General features: G+C 42.8%; 1 protein-coding gene across 4 annotated transcripts in view; it reads left to right on the forward strand.

The window, feature by feature from the left end:
- Positions 1 to 20,145, forward strand: part of PCDH9 (protocadherin 9) — a 190,934-nt gene that overhangs the window by 98,893 nt on the left and 71,896 nt on the right. For 3 of the 4 annotated variants that reach the window (XR_015050783.1, XM_085852491.1, XM_085852490.1), the window contains one exon: positions 11,341 to 11,599. The exons of the other annotated variant lie outside the window; for it this stretch is intronic. Coding sequence is in view for 2 of the 3 variants with exons in the window: in XM_085852491.1 (XP_085708617.1) it covers positions 11,341 to 11,599 (259 nt within the window). In the remaining variant the exon portion in view is untranslated. The remainder of the gene's footprint in view (positions 1 to 11,340; positions 11,600 to 20,145) is intronic. 4 annotated transcript variants of the gene reach the window in all.

Genomic DNA, 20,145 nt, shown 5'->3' on the forward strand with positions numbered 1-20,145 from the left:
GACAATGAAAAGGGTTGGCTTTCCATGGACTATGACAACTGGCATGGCATCTAGAAATATCCTGTACCTATGCCTTGGACTTCCCGTTACTGTTACTGGGAGAATTTATTTTCGTCTATTTTAATCTCCTTCTTGACCCATAGTATCAACAACGTTATTGTATAATTCATCCCTCAGTTTTTCTTGATTCGTTCAGACATAATGAAGCCGCTGGTTCTCCCCGTTGGCGAATGCAATGCAAATCCATTCCTGGAAGTCTCTTCCCTCTAAAAATGGCATCTGAATGGCTCAGACGAGAGGCATAGTAATCACGAGAGAGACATCCATCCCTCATCCAAATTTCCATCAATTGACTCTTTCTTTTTTTTTTCGCTCCGGATGCCAGCCAGCTCTTGGAAGAGGGAAGAAGATAGTTAAATGCAAAGTTTCTGCCAATCTATGTGTGTCTGGATTTGACATCACACTTCCTCCTCTTCTGTCTGGAACTAAGTCTGTCCTACAAGGTTCATCATCAAAAAGCATTGATATTTCCTCAAGGCTTTGGTTGTATCGTTTTTCATGCTCTCTTTTTGGCCTTGCACAACCATTTATTACCAGTTTTGCATATGTGCGGTCACCTTCGGGAAGATCACAAACGTGGAGAAAGTCTTGAATGTATGGTTTGCATTGTCAATGCAAATTTTGCAGTTGTCGAAGTAAATCTTTAATGATTCTTTCTTGTGCTGGGATTGTCCCACTTGGTAATGTCATGTTTTTGAAATGAGTTTCTCCTTCATCCTGTCATGATGCGGATCATGAATATATATTTGTGCAAATTCTTCATTTTCTCCAGGGATAGCTTTAAGTGGACCAATGAAATTATGAACCTTGACCTTTATTTTAACAAATGGTGCATACCCTGCAAGTGTGATTTTACTTTTTTTATGGAGGCAAGAGTGAGAGCATTGTTTAGCTGTCTTGCAAAGCCACGAAACGCCCGACGTCCTTGAGCTTCACTCCCCATTGTATTTGAAGAAAGTCTGGTGGGCTAGGTTTTTGCTCAAGGATGTTGTTCCCTCCAACGCAGAAAAGTGATCCTGCTATCTCACCCTTCCATCACAATGCTTGGCAGTGTGGACAACAACATGATCCTCCTCCTTCCTCATTATTCCGATTGCCAATATCACTCTGCATTCTAACCTTGTAGACCATTGCAAATTTTGATAATCTTCCTTGCCTTGTAAACGCTCTTTTGGCATACTTCAACACTATATATTTGGAGGTGGAGGCATTGTTGCTCCTGTTGAAGCTGCCTTTCCTGTTCAGACATGGCTTGCCACCTTCTCTGATACTGGATTTGATTTTGTGTCTGCCTTGATGTCCTCTCATCATCTGTTTGTTGACTAACTAATCTCTGCTGAGCTTTTCTGTTTTGTGCTCTGATAAAAGGCATTTAAATCAGTCACAGACAAACTTTCATTAACCGTGCTTATTGTGTGGTGTGCTTCCAAAGCGTCTAGGGGGTCTAACGGGTGTTAATGGCGAAAGGGTGTCAGAGGTAGCCTATGAAGGGTCTTAAGGGGTTTGAAGGCTCGATGCTAAGGGGTCTCAAAGTTATCTTCATCCCCCCACATCCAATCGAACTTAGGGTCTAAAGAGGTGTACAGGGTCTTAACCACCTTAATATCACAAAAAAATCAAAAAGTTTAAAAGGGTCGGAAGAGTCTAAAGGGGTATAAGGTGTCTAATGTCTCTTAAAATGTCTAAAAGGGTCTAAAGTTATTAAAAAATGGTATTTATTCCACTTTTTGGTTTTTGATATTTAATGGTATAAGCATTGAAATATCATGTAATCTGGTTGCTCATGAGACCTCTAATGAAAGAGAGACAGATCTAATTTGGCTCAAACATGCATACTGATAGTTTCTCGTCCTATCTGCAGTGGCCTGCAAAAGTATTCACCCCGTACCAATAATTACACATTTAGATGAATTTTGAATGATGGAGAAACAATTTTTCCAAATGAACTTTTTATTCATAACTGAAGAGATCAAACTAAACACTGTTTTAGTCGAAGAAGGTTGCATGTCAGGAATACCTGAGAAAAAACCATGTACAAATCAAAATTCACTGGTTGTAAAAGTATCCACTCCCTGAGGTCAGCACTTGGTGGAAGAACCTTTTGTAGCAATGACTGCTATGAGTCTTTTTGGGTAGGTCTCTACCAACTTTGTTTTGGAAGATGGTGAAATCTTTACTCATTCTTCATGTGAAAATTGCTCTAGTTCTGCTAAGTTTGATGGGGATCGTCGATGGATTGCGATCTTAAAGTCTCGCCATGAAGTTTAAATTGGGTTCGTCTGGACTTTGACTGGGCCACTCAAGAATATAAATTTTCTTATTATTCAGCCACTCCTTTGTGGCTTTATCTTTGTGTTTCAGATCATTGTGCTGCTGAAATGTGAATCTCATACCCAGGTTCAGATTCATGGCTGACTCAAGCAGGTTTTCATCAAGGATATATATTGTGTGGTGTGTGTGTGTATGTGTGTATATATATATATATATATATATATATATATATATATATATATATATATATATATATATATATATATATATATATATGCCTGTTGTTAGCTTAATGGTTTGGGTGGTGGACTTGGAATCTAAGTGGGAACCTAGGATCCTGAGTTCAAATCCCACTTGGCTGTTGAATTAATACCAAGTGGGGTTGACTCTGCCTCTCATCCTTCTGAGGTTGGCAAAATGAGTGCCAGCTTGCTGGTGTCCTGTGTTGGAGTGGTGACCTGTCCAGGATTGTTCCCAATAGCCAGGAAGACTGCTTAGGCAGCAACAACGCACTGCACTCTGTCCCATTGGGACACTAACGCTCTGTCCCAATGGATGGAAAAATTATATGCCCAGACTGGGATTTGAATCCAAGTTCTCTGGAAAACCATACCAGTGCTCTGATATCTGAGCTATCTGGGTGACACATCTGAGACACTGGGTTGCCCAAACAGCTCAGATGGAAGAGCACTGGTAGTTTTCCATAGGACCTGGGTTTGATTCCTGGTCTGGGCATGTAATTTTTCCACATATATCCATGATGTTCTATCCTGTTCATCACGTGTATATATATATATATATATATATATATATATATATATATATATATATATATATATATATATATATATATATATATCTTTTTTAAAGTGAATGTGTGTATTTCTGTGTTTCGTGGTTATTCCAAGACACTTGGGCTGATCCAAACTGAATTTTTATGGTATAATCAGGATCCTGACTTAGGTTTTCACAAAATATTTTTGAAAAATCATTTCAAATGTAGAAAATCCAGACTTCTCATGTGTTTTTATTTTGGTTATTTCTCCATTATGGCAGACCAGTTACATCACTTTGTCTGATAACTACTCAGAGACCAAGGACAATAGATACAGTGGCATGCAAAAGTATTCACCCCCCTTCAAAGTTTTCACATTTTGTGAAATGTTTTTTTCATTTTCACATTCTTTTCCAAAGTTTTTTGATTCACTCCCCTCCAAAATCTTTTCCAAAGTTTTCATACATAATGTATTGGCACTTGATGCCCCACTGACTGTGACTGGTGAGGCCAGATTGTATTTGGCACCCACAAGTGCCATCTGACACATGGACATATTGTGTTACATCCACCAGTCACAACCAGGAAGCACCATTGATGTTATTAAGCAATTGGGGAAAGTATTAATGTAATTACGCAATTCTCCTGACTTGGACCAACGTCATGATAATCGTGACCTCATCGCGACAGCATCATGCCTGCCAACCCTGAAGGACATCCAGCAGTTCATGTGAGGCAAAATTAATAGCTGTCAACAAGCAGATGAAAAGCCCAGCTACCGATCTGGTTTTGCCCTTCTTTGGTCTCATCAGGGCAACATATCACTGTTCCATCCACTTGGTGACTTTTTGAAGCCCAATATTCATATACAGTGTATACATACATAGTTTTATGTGTGTGCACTTTTTGCATACTAAGCCCTTTGTGCCAGCATTTTCCAGACCCCTTATGCCCCCCTTGAAATTTTATTGTGCCCCCATTCAGGGGTGCACCACTCCCCCCAGTTTTAGAACCACTGCCCTATACCTTCAGCACCGACCCACTTCGGAATGCAGTCCTTCACTTTAGCAGCTGACTTCTCACTACTGGAAGATGTGCTTTTCTTCGGCTAGAAATATATGGATACATCAAATCATTGTCATCAGTGGTATTTATAACAGTCTAAGTTACTAAAAGGTGAAAACACAGAAAAATATTTGGAATATGATTCTTGTGTGATCGAAATATAAAGTTTTTGCAGCATTCTCTCTTGGATAATCGGCAAAAGTTAGCACACGTCCAGCCGTCTTTCTGGGCAACGGTTGTAAACAGCGTGAATAGCGAACTGTGATTGGTTGAGATAGTAGATGCGTCAGCACTGCTTGTCGGTTGATAACTGGGACAGCAGCAGTCAAAATCCGACTTTCAAATGCTTATTATTTCTCAACGAGATGATCAGGTCTGGAACATCAGTGATTTATAGTCTGTAATGAATACAGAATCGATTGATCAAAGAGATCTCAGTCGAAAAAAATGAGGCATTATTTGATGCATTTTGAGCTTTGCGATGGGGGACTATTGAGAGTTCCCATCAGAAGTCAGAATATAAAATATCTTGATAGCCCAGAGACACATCACTTACACGCAAAGTTCGTTTTCATAACCTGGGAATGCAAAATAAAATAAATAAAAATCGAGTAATTAACATCAGTAGTTAAGCCCGTGTAATTTCCGCACAAGAGGATTACAGGTGGTGGAGCATTAACACGGTGGTGTTATTATAAATGTGTAGGCGCAATGTGCCACACATAAATGGTCCTTTCCAGAGCTATCTCGATTAGCGCGAGTGAAGCCACCAGAAGTGCTCCTGTGGGTATCTTACCATGCCGATCTTCTTGACATGGTAGTTCAGAGTAAAAAAAGTAATGGACGGATCGTACCGAGATGGGGAGAATTATACGTAGTGGAGAAACGTACGGACTGTACCGAGACAGCGAACATAATAGGTAGGGGAGAAAGGTACCAAGGGCATACAGTTTCTGTTATTAGCTTTCATGTATAATATGACGTCAACATATGATCTGCACAATACATATTACTCAATCGCGGTAGTCTGTAAGCAATGTACTCATTCGAGGCCTGAACACAGAGGTATTCTAATAAACCTGTTTGAAGCAATCTTTTTTAATTACAGCCGCATGTGTAAACACTATCATAATTAAATTTGTGTTGTTGACAACAAATCACAACAACTTGATCACATTATCTTCACAATACATACTCAATCGCTCCCGGGGGAAGAAAAAAAAACCCAGGCAGTGTAATCGCACAAGACCCGATCGAGGCCTGAAGGCCGATTATGTGGCTTTATCTGGGGTCAACTTTATTATCCAAACATAGTCCTCAAACTTCCTCTGAATGAAAGAGGAGGCCATGCAAAGTTTGGTTGCACTGGTTCCTGTAGGGTCTAAATGCATAAACGAACAAACACACAAACTTTCTTCTTTATATATTAGACTAACATAACCCATGCTCTACGCGACAAGTTGGGGTGGGTGTGTTTGAGAAAGGAACTGATGCAGAGTATCGGTAGTAATTTTACTTTAATGCAGTAAGTGGAATACAATTTTACTGTTTCAGAACCATTTTATTTACTTTTTTTTGTACCATGCACCTCATATGGTCTTTGAGATAATGTAAGCCGAATATCACGTTATTCGAGCGCAGAACAAAGTCGAAGATAGCGCGACACGAAACCACAAACTCGGAAATAATATATAACATATACTGCACAGCATTTCCAAAAATGAATATACCAAAAAGAATGTTGAATAGTTTTATTGTTATTCGAGATCCTGACATAAATTTGATATGAGTACATACTGTTGCGGATTCGCGCCCGCCGGCGTGCGAACGGCCACGTAACTCGAATCGCGGCACGTCGCCCACCGGACGGACAATCCCGTCGTCACCCTCTCGGACTAACGCCGGGAACTAGTCACGGGTGGACCTTTCGGCCTCACCACGATCGTGCCAATCGGCCCCCCGCGTGGGATAGGGTTGCTCGCCAAATTCGACCTACCTAAGTACCCACACGGAGGGTAGACCGGGCGATCGCACCTCGCCGCAGGTCGACTTCGGACACGGGCCACTTTAAGCGACCCGTTCCGTACTATCGGGATAACCGAGCGGTGTTATCGTCGGCCTCGACGGTTCGATTAATTATCGGGCGTTTTAGCCCACGACCAACCCTTTACGTGAAGTAAGATGGAGATTCAATAAAGGAAAAGACGAAGCGAAACGGGAAAACAGTTCAACATAAAGCACATTTATTTCGCGATGAACGGAAAGCACACATATACGATTACACCAAAAGCAAATGTAAAAGAAGAAGAAGAAACACACAATAATGCACAAAAAGCAAATGTAAAAGCAAAAGACAATGCAGAGCTAACCGACTACCGAGCACACGGCAACACTTATACAGTTTTACTTCACAGACGGCGCCGACAACACATATACTCAAAGCAAAAGAAAAAGGGACCACCCTCCACTATGAGGGGGCAGACGGCCTGGGGCCGAGACCACGTCGAGCCTACCCGTCTGGTGATGAGCCGCAAAATGGCGCTGGCGCCCCGACTCTGCGGGCCTCGCTGGGACTGCCTGGTATGGGGTGGGAACGGGGCCCCCTTCTCGCACTATCTCAGCGCGGGGGGAAACAGGAGGGGGTTGTTGATGCTCGGGGGAAGGAGGATATCTCCCTGTCTCGGGTCCCGCAACGAGCGTCTCCACCACGACCTCGGTCGCGTTGCCGGCCTCTCCCCTCCGCAGCTCCCCGACTCTGACACGAGCACCCCCTCGACCGCCTTCGCCGCCGCCACCTCTCCAACTCTCCACAGCTCCGTCCAACTGCCTTCTCCGACTCCTCTCTTGACTGGCTCTTCCCAACTCCACCGACTGCCAACTGCCTTGACTTTCTTCCCAACTCCACCGACTGCGAACTGCTTGACTGACTACTACTGCTTCTTCTTCCCAACTCCACCGACTCCGAACTGCCCCGTTTGGCGAGCGAACGCAGCCCTTTATAGCCCCCGGGGCCTCGCTCCTTCGCCTTCGACCCTTTACCTTCGACCCTTCACCTCTGGCTGGCTCCCCATTGGACCGAGGAAAAGTGGGCGTGAATGCTTTTTGATCCATGAATTTGCATATAACGATATTACTCCAACGCACCTGGAGGCGGGGCCAAATCGCTCCACGCTCGCCGATAGGATGGAACAGAAGTGGGCATGAGTCGTTTTTGATCCGTTTTCTTCGGAAAGGCTGTGATGTTTCTGCACACGCTGCTCGGTGCGCGCCCTGCACGAGTCCAGTATCGGTGCCCACAAGCGGCGCGGAAATGGCGGTGATGCGATGGTTGCGAGAGCGAGATGTGACGGTAAAGGTCGTAGCTGTTGGCGTTGTTGTTGTTGTGAAGCGGCGTTGCGGCTGGTGGTTGTTGTGTGATGGCTGTTGAGACGTGGTTGGTGGTGGTAGTAATGGCGGCTGGTCCAAAATAAAGATAGTAAAAGAAAAACGGCTGTCTAGAAGGGTCGCAGCCTGAATGAATTACATTTATTCCCTCTAAACAACGGGTTTGGGCCTAACTACACATATACTTACAGAGATATCTCACCTAAGGGACCTGAATGGTGGTTTGCGAATTTCGTCAACCACAACAATACATTAGACTTGAATGCTTTTAGTTTGTTTTGAATATTGATTGTTATTTTCTTTATTTCTCAGGAGGAATCCCATTATATGATATCATGACAAGTCTTCAAGAGACATTAACAATTGTGAGATTTGTACATGAATGTGGTTCAATCATTCAAGCCCAAAGTTGTTTTCAGCATGAAATTAACAAACCAGCACCTGAAAGACAGTCCATGCGAACATGGGTGGATCAGTTTGAGTCTACTGGATCTATCCTGAAGGGGAAATATGCTGGAAAGCCAAGAAAGACAAATGAAAGGGTGAATGATGTTAAGGAAGTATTTACCAACAGCCCTAAAAAAAGTAAATTTGGAGATCATCACTTGAATTAAACATTCTGAAAAACTCTGTTCATGATATCCTTCACAAAGAATTGAGGTTTATATATATTTAGAAGAGGATAATGAAACAAGAATAAATGTTTGTCAATAATTCATTGTACAGATAGAATCGGACAAACATTTTTTTTTCAAATCAAACCTCATTTTTAGTGATGAGATGACATTTCACATTTCAGGCAAAGTTAATCATCGCAATTGTAGCATATGGGGAGAAGAAAATCCACCTGAAGTGTGTGAACACAAAAGAGATTGTCCTTAAGTAAACGTTTGGTATTCCATGTCACGTTCTCACATCTATGAACCCCATTTCTTTGATGAACGCACTGTCACCAGCATTTTGTACCTCAACATCCTACGAGATTTCTTTATTCCACAACTCCAAGAAAATTCCGACTTGTTACAAAGAGCTATCTTCCAACAAGATGGAGCACTACCTCACTTTTCTCAAATTGATAAAGTGTTTTTTATTTAAGCATTAACAGACCATTGTATTGGTTGAGGAGGACCTATGAAATGGCCCGCTTGTTCACATAACTTACGCTGTCAGATTTTTATCTCTGGGGTTTTTAAAAAAGTAGTCCACACCAAAAACCAAGGGACCTTGAAGAACTTAAACATTGTATCATTGAGACTGTGTCATAGATCTCTACAGCTGCGTTGCAAAATGTTTTATTAGAATTTGAACACCAAATTATATTGATTATAGTGAATGATTGATGACATGTATAAGTTTATTAATAATTGGAGTATATCTTAACAAGGTTTTCTTTTCTTTCTGTCTCATCTGCTTTCTATCAGTCTTGTCACCCTTGAGTGAATGGTTAAGTTATTTGTTGAAGCTGTTGAGGTTCCAATGGCGCATGGGGTAACAGTCTGTATTTGCCGCTTCATGACCATGCACTTATTCTTCTCCTTCCCCCTCCACCCACAACCTCTTGTTGTAATAAATCCCTATTTTAATGCAAACTTGTTTGTGGTCATTGGAAGTGGGCTCCACAGCGCATGGGGAATTGGCATAATAGACCTGTTAGATGGGCAGTTTGGGGTTCGCATTGAAGCACTTGAACAGCGAATCACTTGATGGCTAACTCGGCAAACTTGTCATGGTCATATGTTTTATACTCCCTTTCTTGCCAACTTACACACAGGTTTGCACAAATTATACACAATTACATATGTACTTTTTGGTTGTGGTTGTGGATTATACACAACCTTTGGTTGTGCTATCAATCATTCAAGAGAATGGCATACGGTCCCCACATCAATGAATTGAATTGAATAGTTAGAGGAAATGTAACAGCTTGGCCTTATATTGCTTTCGACTCAAATGCAAAAAATCCACAGGAATTACCATGTGGATTTTTCCGCCTTGGAAAAACATCTCGTTGAAGTAGACATGAGTATATAACTTTATTTTTTATGCTTTATGCAAATTCTTCATCTACTCAAAGTCATGCAAAAAAGGTTAACGGTCTGTTGAGTGAAGCCCTTAAATCTCCGTGTAATTTTATTTTTGTTGGATAATAAGTGGGCTGTTGTACCATGTTAAATCCAAAAAGGAACACTTACTCTCACTGTGCAGTGGGGCCAACATTCCTCATTATACCTAAATTACCATTATCTCGGATACATCACAGCACCAAAATAATTAATTCTGTCATTCCCTCTTCCTATCCAGGCCGGAGTTCCTCAAGGCAGTGTTCTGGGCCCTGTGCTTTTTCTGATCAATGATCTCTCCGACTCTCTGGAAAATCCTCTTTAACTCTTTGATGATGACTCCATCCTCTGCTGGACCATCTATCATCCCTCAGACCGGCAAGCAGCAACCTATTCACTCTCTACAGACCTGAAAAAAAATCACAAGCTGGTCCAACACTTGGAACGTGTCTTTCAATCCTGACAAATCTCACACTCTCACGACATCTCGTCGAAAGGAACGTCTAGAAACACCCCACCACCCCCCCCCCCACACCGCATCTACTTTCTCAACAATCCTCTTGAAGAAGACCTTTCATTCAAGCTTTTGGGTCTCACTGTCTGCCATGATCATTCCTGGGAAAGCCACATTTCCAAGCTGGCCTCCAACGCCAGTCGTCGACTGGGAATCCTCCATCGTACAAAGTCCTTCCTTGGCCCACCTGAGCTCCTGATCACATACAAAGCTTTCATCTGCAGCTTGATGGAGTACTACTCTCTCTTCTGGGCTGGTGCTCCTGCCTCACACCTTGCTTGTCTTCACACTGTGGAAACCAAGGCGTCTCGGATCATTGGTATCTCCCCCAATGAAGCTGTCTTTTGGTGTCTCACTCTCTCACTGGCAGGTCGGTGATCTTTCTGTCTTCTACTGTCTCCTCTCTGGCCTCACCTCCCCCCTCCCACAACCCCCTTGCTCTGTCTGCCGTATGTCCCCCCCCCACCCCATATTTCCGCAGTGCGCTCAAGGTCTGCCAGCAACCCCCTTCTCGTGAAATTACCAAAATCGATAATCACTGCTCACCTTCACTTTTTCATTTCTCTTTTTTCCCACCTCTAGAACAAACTCCCACACCCTCTTCAATACCACTCTTCCTTCCAGGCCTTCAAAACAGCTGTTCACCACCATCTCTTATCTTCCCCCAATCTAAAACCACGATCATTTCCACACCCGTTAATCCACCCCAAACCCACCTCCTTCATATTCCCCGATTTCCTTCCTGATAGTCCCTGTAATGCCCATCTTGTTTACCCCGTGTTCCCCACCACATCCCTCTTCCTTCCACATATATCCTAATCTCCGTTCACCACTGTTTTGTGCTCCCATCTCCCAACCCTCTTGTCTCCTAATCCCTTTATAATACATTCTGTGTGTTCGCCCTTTTATGAGTCTCGATGTATCTAAAAAAATATACCTTGAAGGGTTCAAAAGATATTACAGAAAATGTAGAGCTGTTTCCTCCTGTGACAAGACTGTCTGAAAGACCCTTCCCCAATGCTTTTGACTCACAATATACAAAATAGACTTCTTTTGACCCTGATAGAATAATATCCTTATCTGAGATGTCTTCTTGGGGATAATGTGGTTGTGGGTGCTTGAATGGCATATGACAAGTGCTGTTATGATGTGGAGTTTGGTGTGTCAAGAACAATGTTCAAAGATTCCTCAATGTTTTCCGCTCTCCCCAGCCAGCATCTCGTCGAGTGAAGTTTGTTTTGGAGGACGGTGTTCGGAATGACCTTTGTGACTCATCTCAGCAAAGCTTCACAGACAGTGGCCTCGGTGACCCTGAAGCCCAACAACTGGCCACCCGTTCAACGAGCTCCGGAATGTCAGCAGCTCTCAAAGGTCCAGGCTCCCAGCTCACGGCACCTCTTCTCTCTGACTCTCGCTATGAACGGACCACACCCGATGGATGCACCGGAGAGAGTGAGCACCCGGAAAGTGGTGAGATTCGGTTTAACACACTGTCCGTTAGTGTTATGCATACCAGAAATCCTCAGATGTTTCACGTATGACAATAGTTCTTTGGGAATGAGGTTTTAACTGTAAGCTTTTTTTTCTGAGATAGGAACTCATCCTGTTCATAGTTGTTGGATCTCATGGATATCAACAAAACAGGGAAGGCATATTCACTCAGTACATCATGATGACTCAAACTCATTCATTCCTTTGTTCATATATTCGTGTTATCCAAAGATCCCATCGATTTAACATACCATGTACATAATGCTGTATTTTCATGAATGTAAAGGAAATTATAGATAATGCAGGCTCATGTGGGGAGTGTGCTGGCATTGGACACTGAAGGAAAAGGAGATTGGGAGGATAGGAGTATTAAAAGGGAAAGAAAGTATGTTTATTCACTTGCTCATGATAAAAAAATCTTTGGTTTATATGACTCGTACTCCGAGATGTACTGCCCCCATGCTTGCACTGCTCCATGAGAGGCATTATTAGTCAGAATGCATTGTTTTGGAAACGTTGAAGAAACAAGGAACAGACAGCAATACGACGAGCTTTGATTTGTTTTGTTTTTGCTTTTTGGTTTTGTTCTCATAAGTGTGTGTGTGTGTGTGTGTGTGTGTGTGTGTGTGTGTGTGTGTGTGTGTGTGTTCAAGAGTGGACTGGAATATATATATATATATATATATATATATATATATATATATATATATATATATATATATATATATATATATATATATATATATATATGTAATCTGGCTATTTGGAGGCTTGAGTTGGGGGATCACTTGAGTATGTCGAGTGCCATGCTAGACGGAACAGAGTAGTCTGGTCAATGCAGGGGCACCCAACCCAGATTGTCAGGTCAAGCCAGATGAGATGTGTTACTTGCTGCAAGTATCATGTAAAACCTGTACTAACCTGTTCATGGTGGAGTGTTAGAGACAAAACTGGCTCACCTCCACCAGGTTCTCCTGGTGAAGAGGGTTTCTGGATATGGACATGCAAAATAAATAAAAACAAAACCCGTAAACGGGTGAAGTCGCTCCTTGTAAGCCAACGGCCATCCATATCTGGTGCCCAACTTCATCTGCGGATGCCCTCCTGCAGTGGGTTACCTTTCCTTGGAGGATGGTGGCAGGATTTGCACACCAGCCACCGTAAAAACACTTCTCTCCGCAAAAACACACAAAGTGGTGTGTGGTCGGGTGATGCTGAGGTGTCGTCCACCAGACGGTGGTCTCCTCGGGTTAATCTGAGGCGGTCCCTTCGGGTGGGTGCCTGAAATGTCCTATCCCTAAAGAGATCGGGATGGCCCAAGCATCTGCCTGGGGTTGGCCAGATGGAGGCCACTGGAGTGCCTGTGGAAAGTGGACACATTAACGCAATGTGGCGCATGCTCCCCATGTATGTGTATATTTTTGCAAGTAATGAAAAACATTTTTTAAAGTAATGGGATGTAGAGATTGTGTGCCAAAAAGTATGTACACAAGACAGGGTAAGGATGGTCACAAGAGATTATCATGTGAAACCATCCCTACATGTTCCTTTGAATAGCCCTAACCCAAATGGAGAGAGATGCATTGTGTCATTTTCAGGAAAATCCATTATTCAAAGAACGATGAGCAACATCCCTACTGTACATCCCTTTGCATTAAAAAAAATGTTTATATTACTTGTTATATTATGTAATGGGCAGTAATAATATTCCACCATTAAGCACACTAGTATCGGTGTGATTGTTCCTCGGCCAATTGTGCCACCAAGGGTTCGCCCCCACAAGGCTGAGAGACAGGCGTTGTCCCACCCACCCCTCTTGGGCCTTCATTGCCCAACTACTAGATATGTTCAGCAACTATGCCTATTTTGTGGAATCCTTTGAAGTTATAAAAATTTCAAGTAGCCATGCACCTTCCCAAAGTAAAATGCTTTAGCTTCATTTTTAATCCAATTACTGAGCTCAACCCAATTTTGAGTTTGGTTGTCTGAACAGAACAAGAATAAGAAGAATGACAAATGGGCTGTTTTGGGTCTGCCAGTTTTGTAGCTCAGCAATGCTGCCCAATAGCTTCAGTTTTTTTTTTTTGATTGGATTTCAAATCCTCTGCAGACGACAAGTAGGGACTTTGTCGGTTTATAAGTTTGTATCTTGGGGGATTGTTTTAGAGGATTTATGCAGTATTAAACATATGGAGTGGCTGTGCCATCCCTACATAGGAAGTCCGCCGACTTCTGGATGTATACAGTGCCTATAGAAAGTCTACACCCCCTTTCAAAATTTCCAATTCTTGTTGCCTTATAGCCTGGAATCAGACTTTTTCCTCCTTTATTTACACATCGTAACCCACAACTTCCAAGTGAAAAACAAATTCTACAAATTTCAGAAAATTAATTTAAAAGACAAAACGAGAACATCTTATTTGGATGTGTCCACCCCCTTATAATAGCAATTGTAAATTAGCTCAGGTGGAACCAATCAACTTCAAAATGACACATCAAGTTAATTGGCCTCCACCTGTGTTAAATTATAGTGATTCTGATTATTTCAGAATATAATCAGCTGTTACTGCAGGTTTCCTCTGCTGGGTAGTGCATTTCACATCAATGACTCAACCATGAGATTCAAGGAGCTTTCAAAATACCTCTGGGATAAAGTTGGGGAAAGGCACAGATCAGGTGATGGGTATAAAAATATTTCAAAGGCCTTGGAATATCCCTTGGAGCACATTTAAGACAATCATTAAGACATGGAAGGTGTATGGTACCACCAAGACCCTGCCTAGATCAGGCCGTCCCTCCAAAATGGATGACCAAGCGAAAAGGAGACTGATCAGAGGGGTGACCAAGAGGTCAATGGCAACTTTGAAAGAGCTACATGCCTTTATGGCAAAGACTGGCCACTGTGTACATGTAACAAAAATATCCCAAGCACTCCACAAGTCTGGTCTGTTCAGGAGGGTTGAAAGAAGAAAGCCATTTCGCAAAAAAAGTTCACCTTGAGTCCCATTTCAGGTATGAAACAAAAACACTCCGAAGATTGTGAAGCCATGTGGCAAAAAGTTTTATGGTTCTGACGAAAACAAGATGGAACTTTTTGGCCTCAATGCAAAATGTTACGTTTGGTATAAACCAAACACAGCACATCACCAAAGAACACCATCCCTACTGTGAAGCACTGTGGTGGCAGCATCATGTAATGGGGATGTTTCTCATCAGCAGGGACTGGGGCACTTGTCAGGATAGAAGGGAAAATGGATGGAGCAAAATACAGAAAAATCCCAGAGGAAAACCTGCTGCCCTCTGCAAGAAGGACAAAATTGGGACGGAAGTTCACCTTTCAGCATGACAACGACACTAAGCAGAGAGCCAAAGCTACACTGGAGTGGCGAAGGAACAAAAAGATAAATGTCCTTGAGTGACCCAGTTAGAGCCAGGACCAAAACCAATCGAAAATCTGTGGCATGACTTGAAGATTGCTGTTCCTCAACTCTCCCTACGCAGCTTGACTGAACTTGAACAGTTTTATACAGAAGAATGGGCAAACATTACCCAATCAAGGTGTGCAAAGTTGGTGGAGACCGATCCCAACAGACTCACAGCTGTAATTTATGTCAAAGGTGCTTCCACCAAGTATTAACTCAGGGGGGTGGACACTTATCCAACCAAGATATTCTAGTTTTGTGTTTTTATTTAATTTTCTGAAATTTGTGTAATTTGTTTTTCACTTGGAAGTTGTGAGTTATGATGTGTAAATAAAGGTGGAAAAAGTCTGATTTATTGTAATTAAATTCCAGGCGATAAGGCAACAAAAGGTGAAAATATTGAAAGAGGGTCTCGACTTTCTTTTGGCGATATATATATATATATATATATATATATATATATATATATATATATATATATATATATATATATATATATATATGTACAGGTATGTATTTGCCAGTCCTGTTTTGAGTTATTGGTTTTTATTTACCACGCTTGTATTTTTTCCTATAGATTTAGGCATTCCCAGATTGAACAACTGTTGATTAGTTGAGAGCGATCAATGGTTGCTGTGAATTATGAGGCAGGTTCATGTGAGTTTAAACACCGTGTGACGGTATTTCAGCCATTTTTACATTTCCCACCTTCTCATGTCACTCGTTCCCTCGTGGTCACAGTGTATTTCTGCCGAGAGAGCGATTGCTTGCCTTCAAATGCAATCACTTAAATCCTGTCACGTTCAAAAGAGTACCCTTTACTCCGGGGTGTACTCCGCCATTTTCAACCTCAAAGGTTGCTTTCAATGGGGCTTCATCATCAGAATCATTTCAAATATACACACCGTACTCAAATAAAATTGCAAACTTGCCTTTTGAGCAGTCCACTTGCTCACCCGTTTGTGGCTGAGCCCACGGCAGCTCAAAGAGGCAAATTGCTGGTGCGCGCGGTACCTGTGAGTCTGCAGGAGCTCTTCACGGCGCGTGAAACTCTGAACGCTGCTCCTGAGGTTAAGTGGCATGTACTAAACCATTCGCAACGCAGACAGGACTGGGTCAAAACACACCTTTTGTAAAATTGCTTGGTCTGACTTAGGGCAAATTTTTTTTCTGGCACTCACGCCGAGCACGTCATGACGCTCGTTCACCTCCCACTCCATGTTGACTTAGCCATTTTCATCCTCTAGTGTACTTATTCACACCTTGCACTCTGGTAAATCACCACAAGTGATGAAATATGTTGAGGAAGTACATCATGGCATTGTATCACACATTTGTTTTTATTAAGTGTAAAAATTATGACCCAACACTGGATGCTGCTTTTAATTAAAGTCTATGTACGGTTGTATTCTCAGGGTGGCATTTCCCGTGACGATGTGTCAGGGTCAGCCATTCGGGCATTGCCTTATGTTAGAAGCAGCACTTTCATGATTAGACACGAGGAGCACACGCTGTCCTTTCATACGAGATACGTAAGAATGACACTATCGAGGTTAAACTGGCACTAAAGTGGAAAATCTGCACAGATTTTAGGTCACTCATTCCATCTGTGTCTGCTGCGCAGATATTTTCAGCTGATTGGCGACCAAATAAGGCTGTAATTAACGTAATGGCTGACATCGCCCAGACGGGGACATGTTACGCTGGAGGGAGTGAAGTGAAATAGCTATGCGTAAGAAGCCTGTGTCCTGCTTTTGAGGCTGTCATTTACATTTTCCTTATGTACGATGCATAAAATGATGCAGAAGGAAAATAACAAAGGTTTTTGAATCCATCCATCCATCCATCAGGACCATACTCTGTGCAGAGCGTTGGTGCTGCCGAAACAGTCTCCTTGGCTATTGGGCACAATACTGGACAGATCGCCACTCCAACACAGGATACCAGCAAGCTGGCACTCATTTTGTCAACCTCAGAAGGATTACAGGCTGAGTCAACCCCACCTGGTATTAATTCAACAACCAAGTAGGATTCGAACTCAGGATCCTAAGATCCCAAGCCCACCACCCAAACGAATAAAGACAACACCAGGCATGTTGTTGAATGCTAAGAAGGAATTGAAGAATGATGAGGCAGGGGCTTGTTCGTGTGCCCTGTTTATATCAATAAACGCAAGCAAGGAAATGCCATCAGTAAACGATCGAGATAGAAAGGATTGTTTTTCCACCTGAAAAACGATCGCACCAAGACTTCACCAGGTTCGTTTTGCTTGAAGAGCTGCTCCAGGCATGCCGGCAATGACTCCACCAGGTGTGGAAACACAAACTGCCCATTTGAGTTTCGCATAGTGCTGCTTTAGTCTTCTTTCTCGCTGTCACTGCAGAATGCAAGAGCCACCCAGGTGTTGACTGGCTGTTGGGATGAGGCGAATTGGGTAGCGGTGGTGGGCGTATCGGAGACTAGTTGTGGAAGAGCTTGTCAAAAAGGAATTTAAAAAGCTTTCAGGGAGAGATCCTTCATTGACAACAATTTGACACAAAACATTACCACGATGTGCATAACAGCAGATGCTAGGCAATATGGTTTATTAACAAGTGAAGAGGGAAAAATAATGTGGTGAACAAGAATACATCCTCCTCTGAATTAATATTACTGATGATAAAACAGTGGAACAGCCAGAGGTCATTTTCATCACGAGGTAACCTTTGCTGCACCATAGCATTCCTCTTCGACTGTAAAGCAGTTGATCAAAGCCAAACGTTGTGTACGTCACGAAAATAAAACGATATGTAATGTTAAAAAAAAACCCAGTGATGGAGGAGTTACAGCCCATTTGGATCACATGCTGTGAATATTTTTTGCAAAGTGTTATCTTGCGACACTTCTTATTCGCAGCAGCACAACGTTAGCATCACAAGCAATCGTCCTTGAAAAAGGTCATCTCATTGTTCATGCTCTGACCGACACATTGCCCACTTTGCTGCCAGCTTTGTGCCATCAGTTGTGATTCCCCGAAGCACGAGGCGAAGGCCGCGTGTGCCAAACTAACACGCACGCAGCAGTTGCTCAAATGCCTCCATGCAATTCGACTGTGGAACGTTAAGTGATGCGCCAGGGTCAGGGGCAGGGCGAAACCCCGGGTCCAAGCCATACCGTGCCAGGCAAAGCAGGGCACGCGCCCCGGTGCTTGTTACTCTTAGTGTGCGCTGGCTGCGCTCGAATCATATTTAATCTGAACACGAGGCGGCGGCGGCCTCTAAGTCACCTCTGCGTGCTGCTCACTGCAAGACATTTCGCGCACAACGGCGGCAAATAGATGGCTCTCTACTGCAGGGCCGGCTTGGCGTGACGCCTTGTGTTTTAACCCCTTCTCCAGCTTGCCGATGTATCCTCCGAGCAACGTGCCCTCAGCGAATGCTGCACCTGCTACTAATTTAAGCCGCACTTTATATAAGGCGAGCAGCGGGCTTGTATAATATTGTGAGTCAATTAGTTGAAGGTACGGCGCGAACATTACCGTGCTGTGCATCAAAACATTGATATTCATTTCCAGGAACTTGGCAGCTGAGAGCATGATCTAGACAATCGCAAATATCTCCCTCACCTGACTGAGAGTGAATACGTTAAGGTCTTTTTGAGAAGATAACAAAAAAAGAGACCTCCCTCAAAAGATTTGTATATTTGATGTTCAGCTATGGAGGCGACCCTGCTCATAATGGGATCTGAGCTCTCTTTTGAGATAGGAAGAATTAAATGAAATAATAATGCATACAAATAAAGAAATCCTGACCTCCCGGGGGAGACACGAACGCTACTCACAGATTCCTGAAGCCTCAACCACTTTGCATATATCTTAGCATTTCGTGTTCACTTCTATTCGCTTTGTGTGTTCGTTATTCTTGTCTTTCTTTGCTTTTGTTTAGTTTTGCATGATCTAGGGCTCGTAGTGGAGCTGCCACACGCACACACATGGACATACAGACGAACATACGTGAAACAACACAGATGAGACAAACACAGCCACTGAGCTTGGTGGAAGGGCTGTGACTTCCTGGGGCACTCTGGGTAACAGTGACGACACCACAGCAATGGTGCCGCCTTTCTCACTGCACTCAAGCCAGCCGGCATCCCAGACTCGGAGTGGACGCTCCAACCATTACATCAACGAGTCTGGTTTTCTCCCTGTATTGTCCATTATCGTACGCAGTCTTTCTTTCTTTGACAAATCACAGTCCCCTGCTTGGAACGCTGTGCGTTTCTCTACTCGAGATGACTCCATAACTGTGATAACAGCACTTTTCGAGCAGTGCCAGACAATTCAGACACAGCATTAGAGGAACATTGTCGTTGATGTTGTCAAAAGGGGGACATTAAGTGTGTCTTGCGTTTCTCTTATTACGTCATCAACAAGTTTGTGATTTTCATTGCACGTGACCTGCTTTATACACACGTCAATTGATGCAAGATGATGTCACGCATTTCACTTTCAAACTGATTCCGTTTCATCTTGAGCCTTTCAGCTTTACCAGTGTTCAATTCATTCCCTCGTTCAGTCCCTGGTTCTGTTTTAAGAAAATTAAGTTGAGGCTCATGGAAGAGCATGGACACAGGTTCATTCCTTCTTCGAATCATTTATCTGTGAATATCCGGATGAACGAAAACGACGCTCCGGTGAAAGGAAGACGGGATCGAAGAACTACTTTGGATTCACTCAGAATGTCGTTTTGTTGGTGAATACACAACTTTCAAAATGACGAATGAACACTAAATGAGACTTTTTGCACATGCACTGTGTGTGTTTTCACCAATTCACTTCTGCTCACGGAGCATGTTTAACCTGCCGTTACTGACGCAAAATCTGTGATTTATATCGTCTTTTAAACGTGCTTTTCAACATTTAGACAAAAGAGTGGCAATTTCAAAAAAAAATTATATCTTTTTGTGCATGCTCTCAGCTCATGGAATTGCTAGGACACAGAACAGACCAGGACACAACATAACAAAGGGAACAGCAGATACAAAGGGAAACCAATAGCAAGGTGGAGTGAGAAGGTAGACGGAGACAGACAAACAAGGGATGCAGGTAACAAGGGATGCAGGTTA

The sequence above is a fragment of the Eptatretus burgeri genome, chromosome 13 (assembly GCF_056783735.1).
Source record: "Eptatretus burgeri isolate ZD-2024b chromosome 13, Ebu_testis_v1, whole genome shotgun sequence".
Lineage (NCBI taxonomy): Eukaryota > Metazoa > Chordata > Myxini > Myxiniformes > Myxinidae > Eptatretus > Eptatretus burgeri.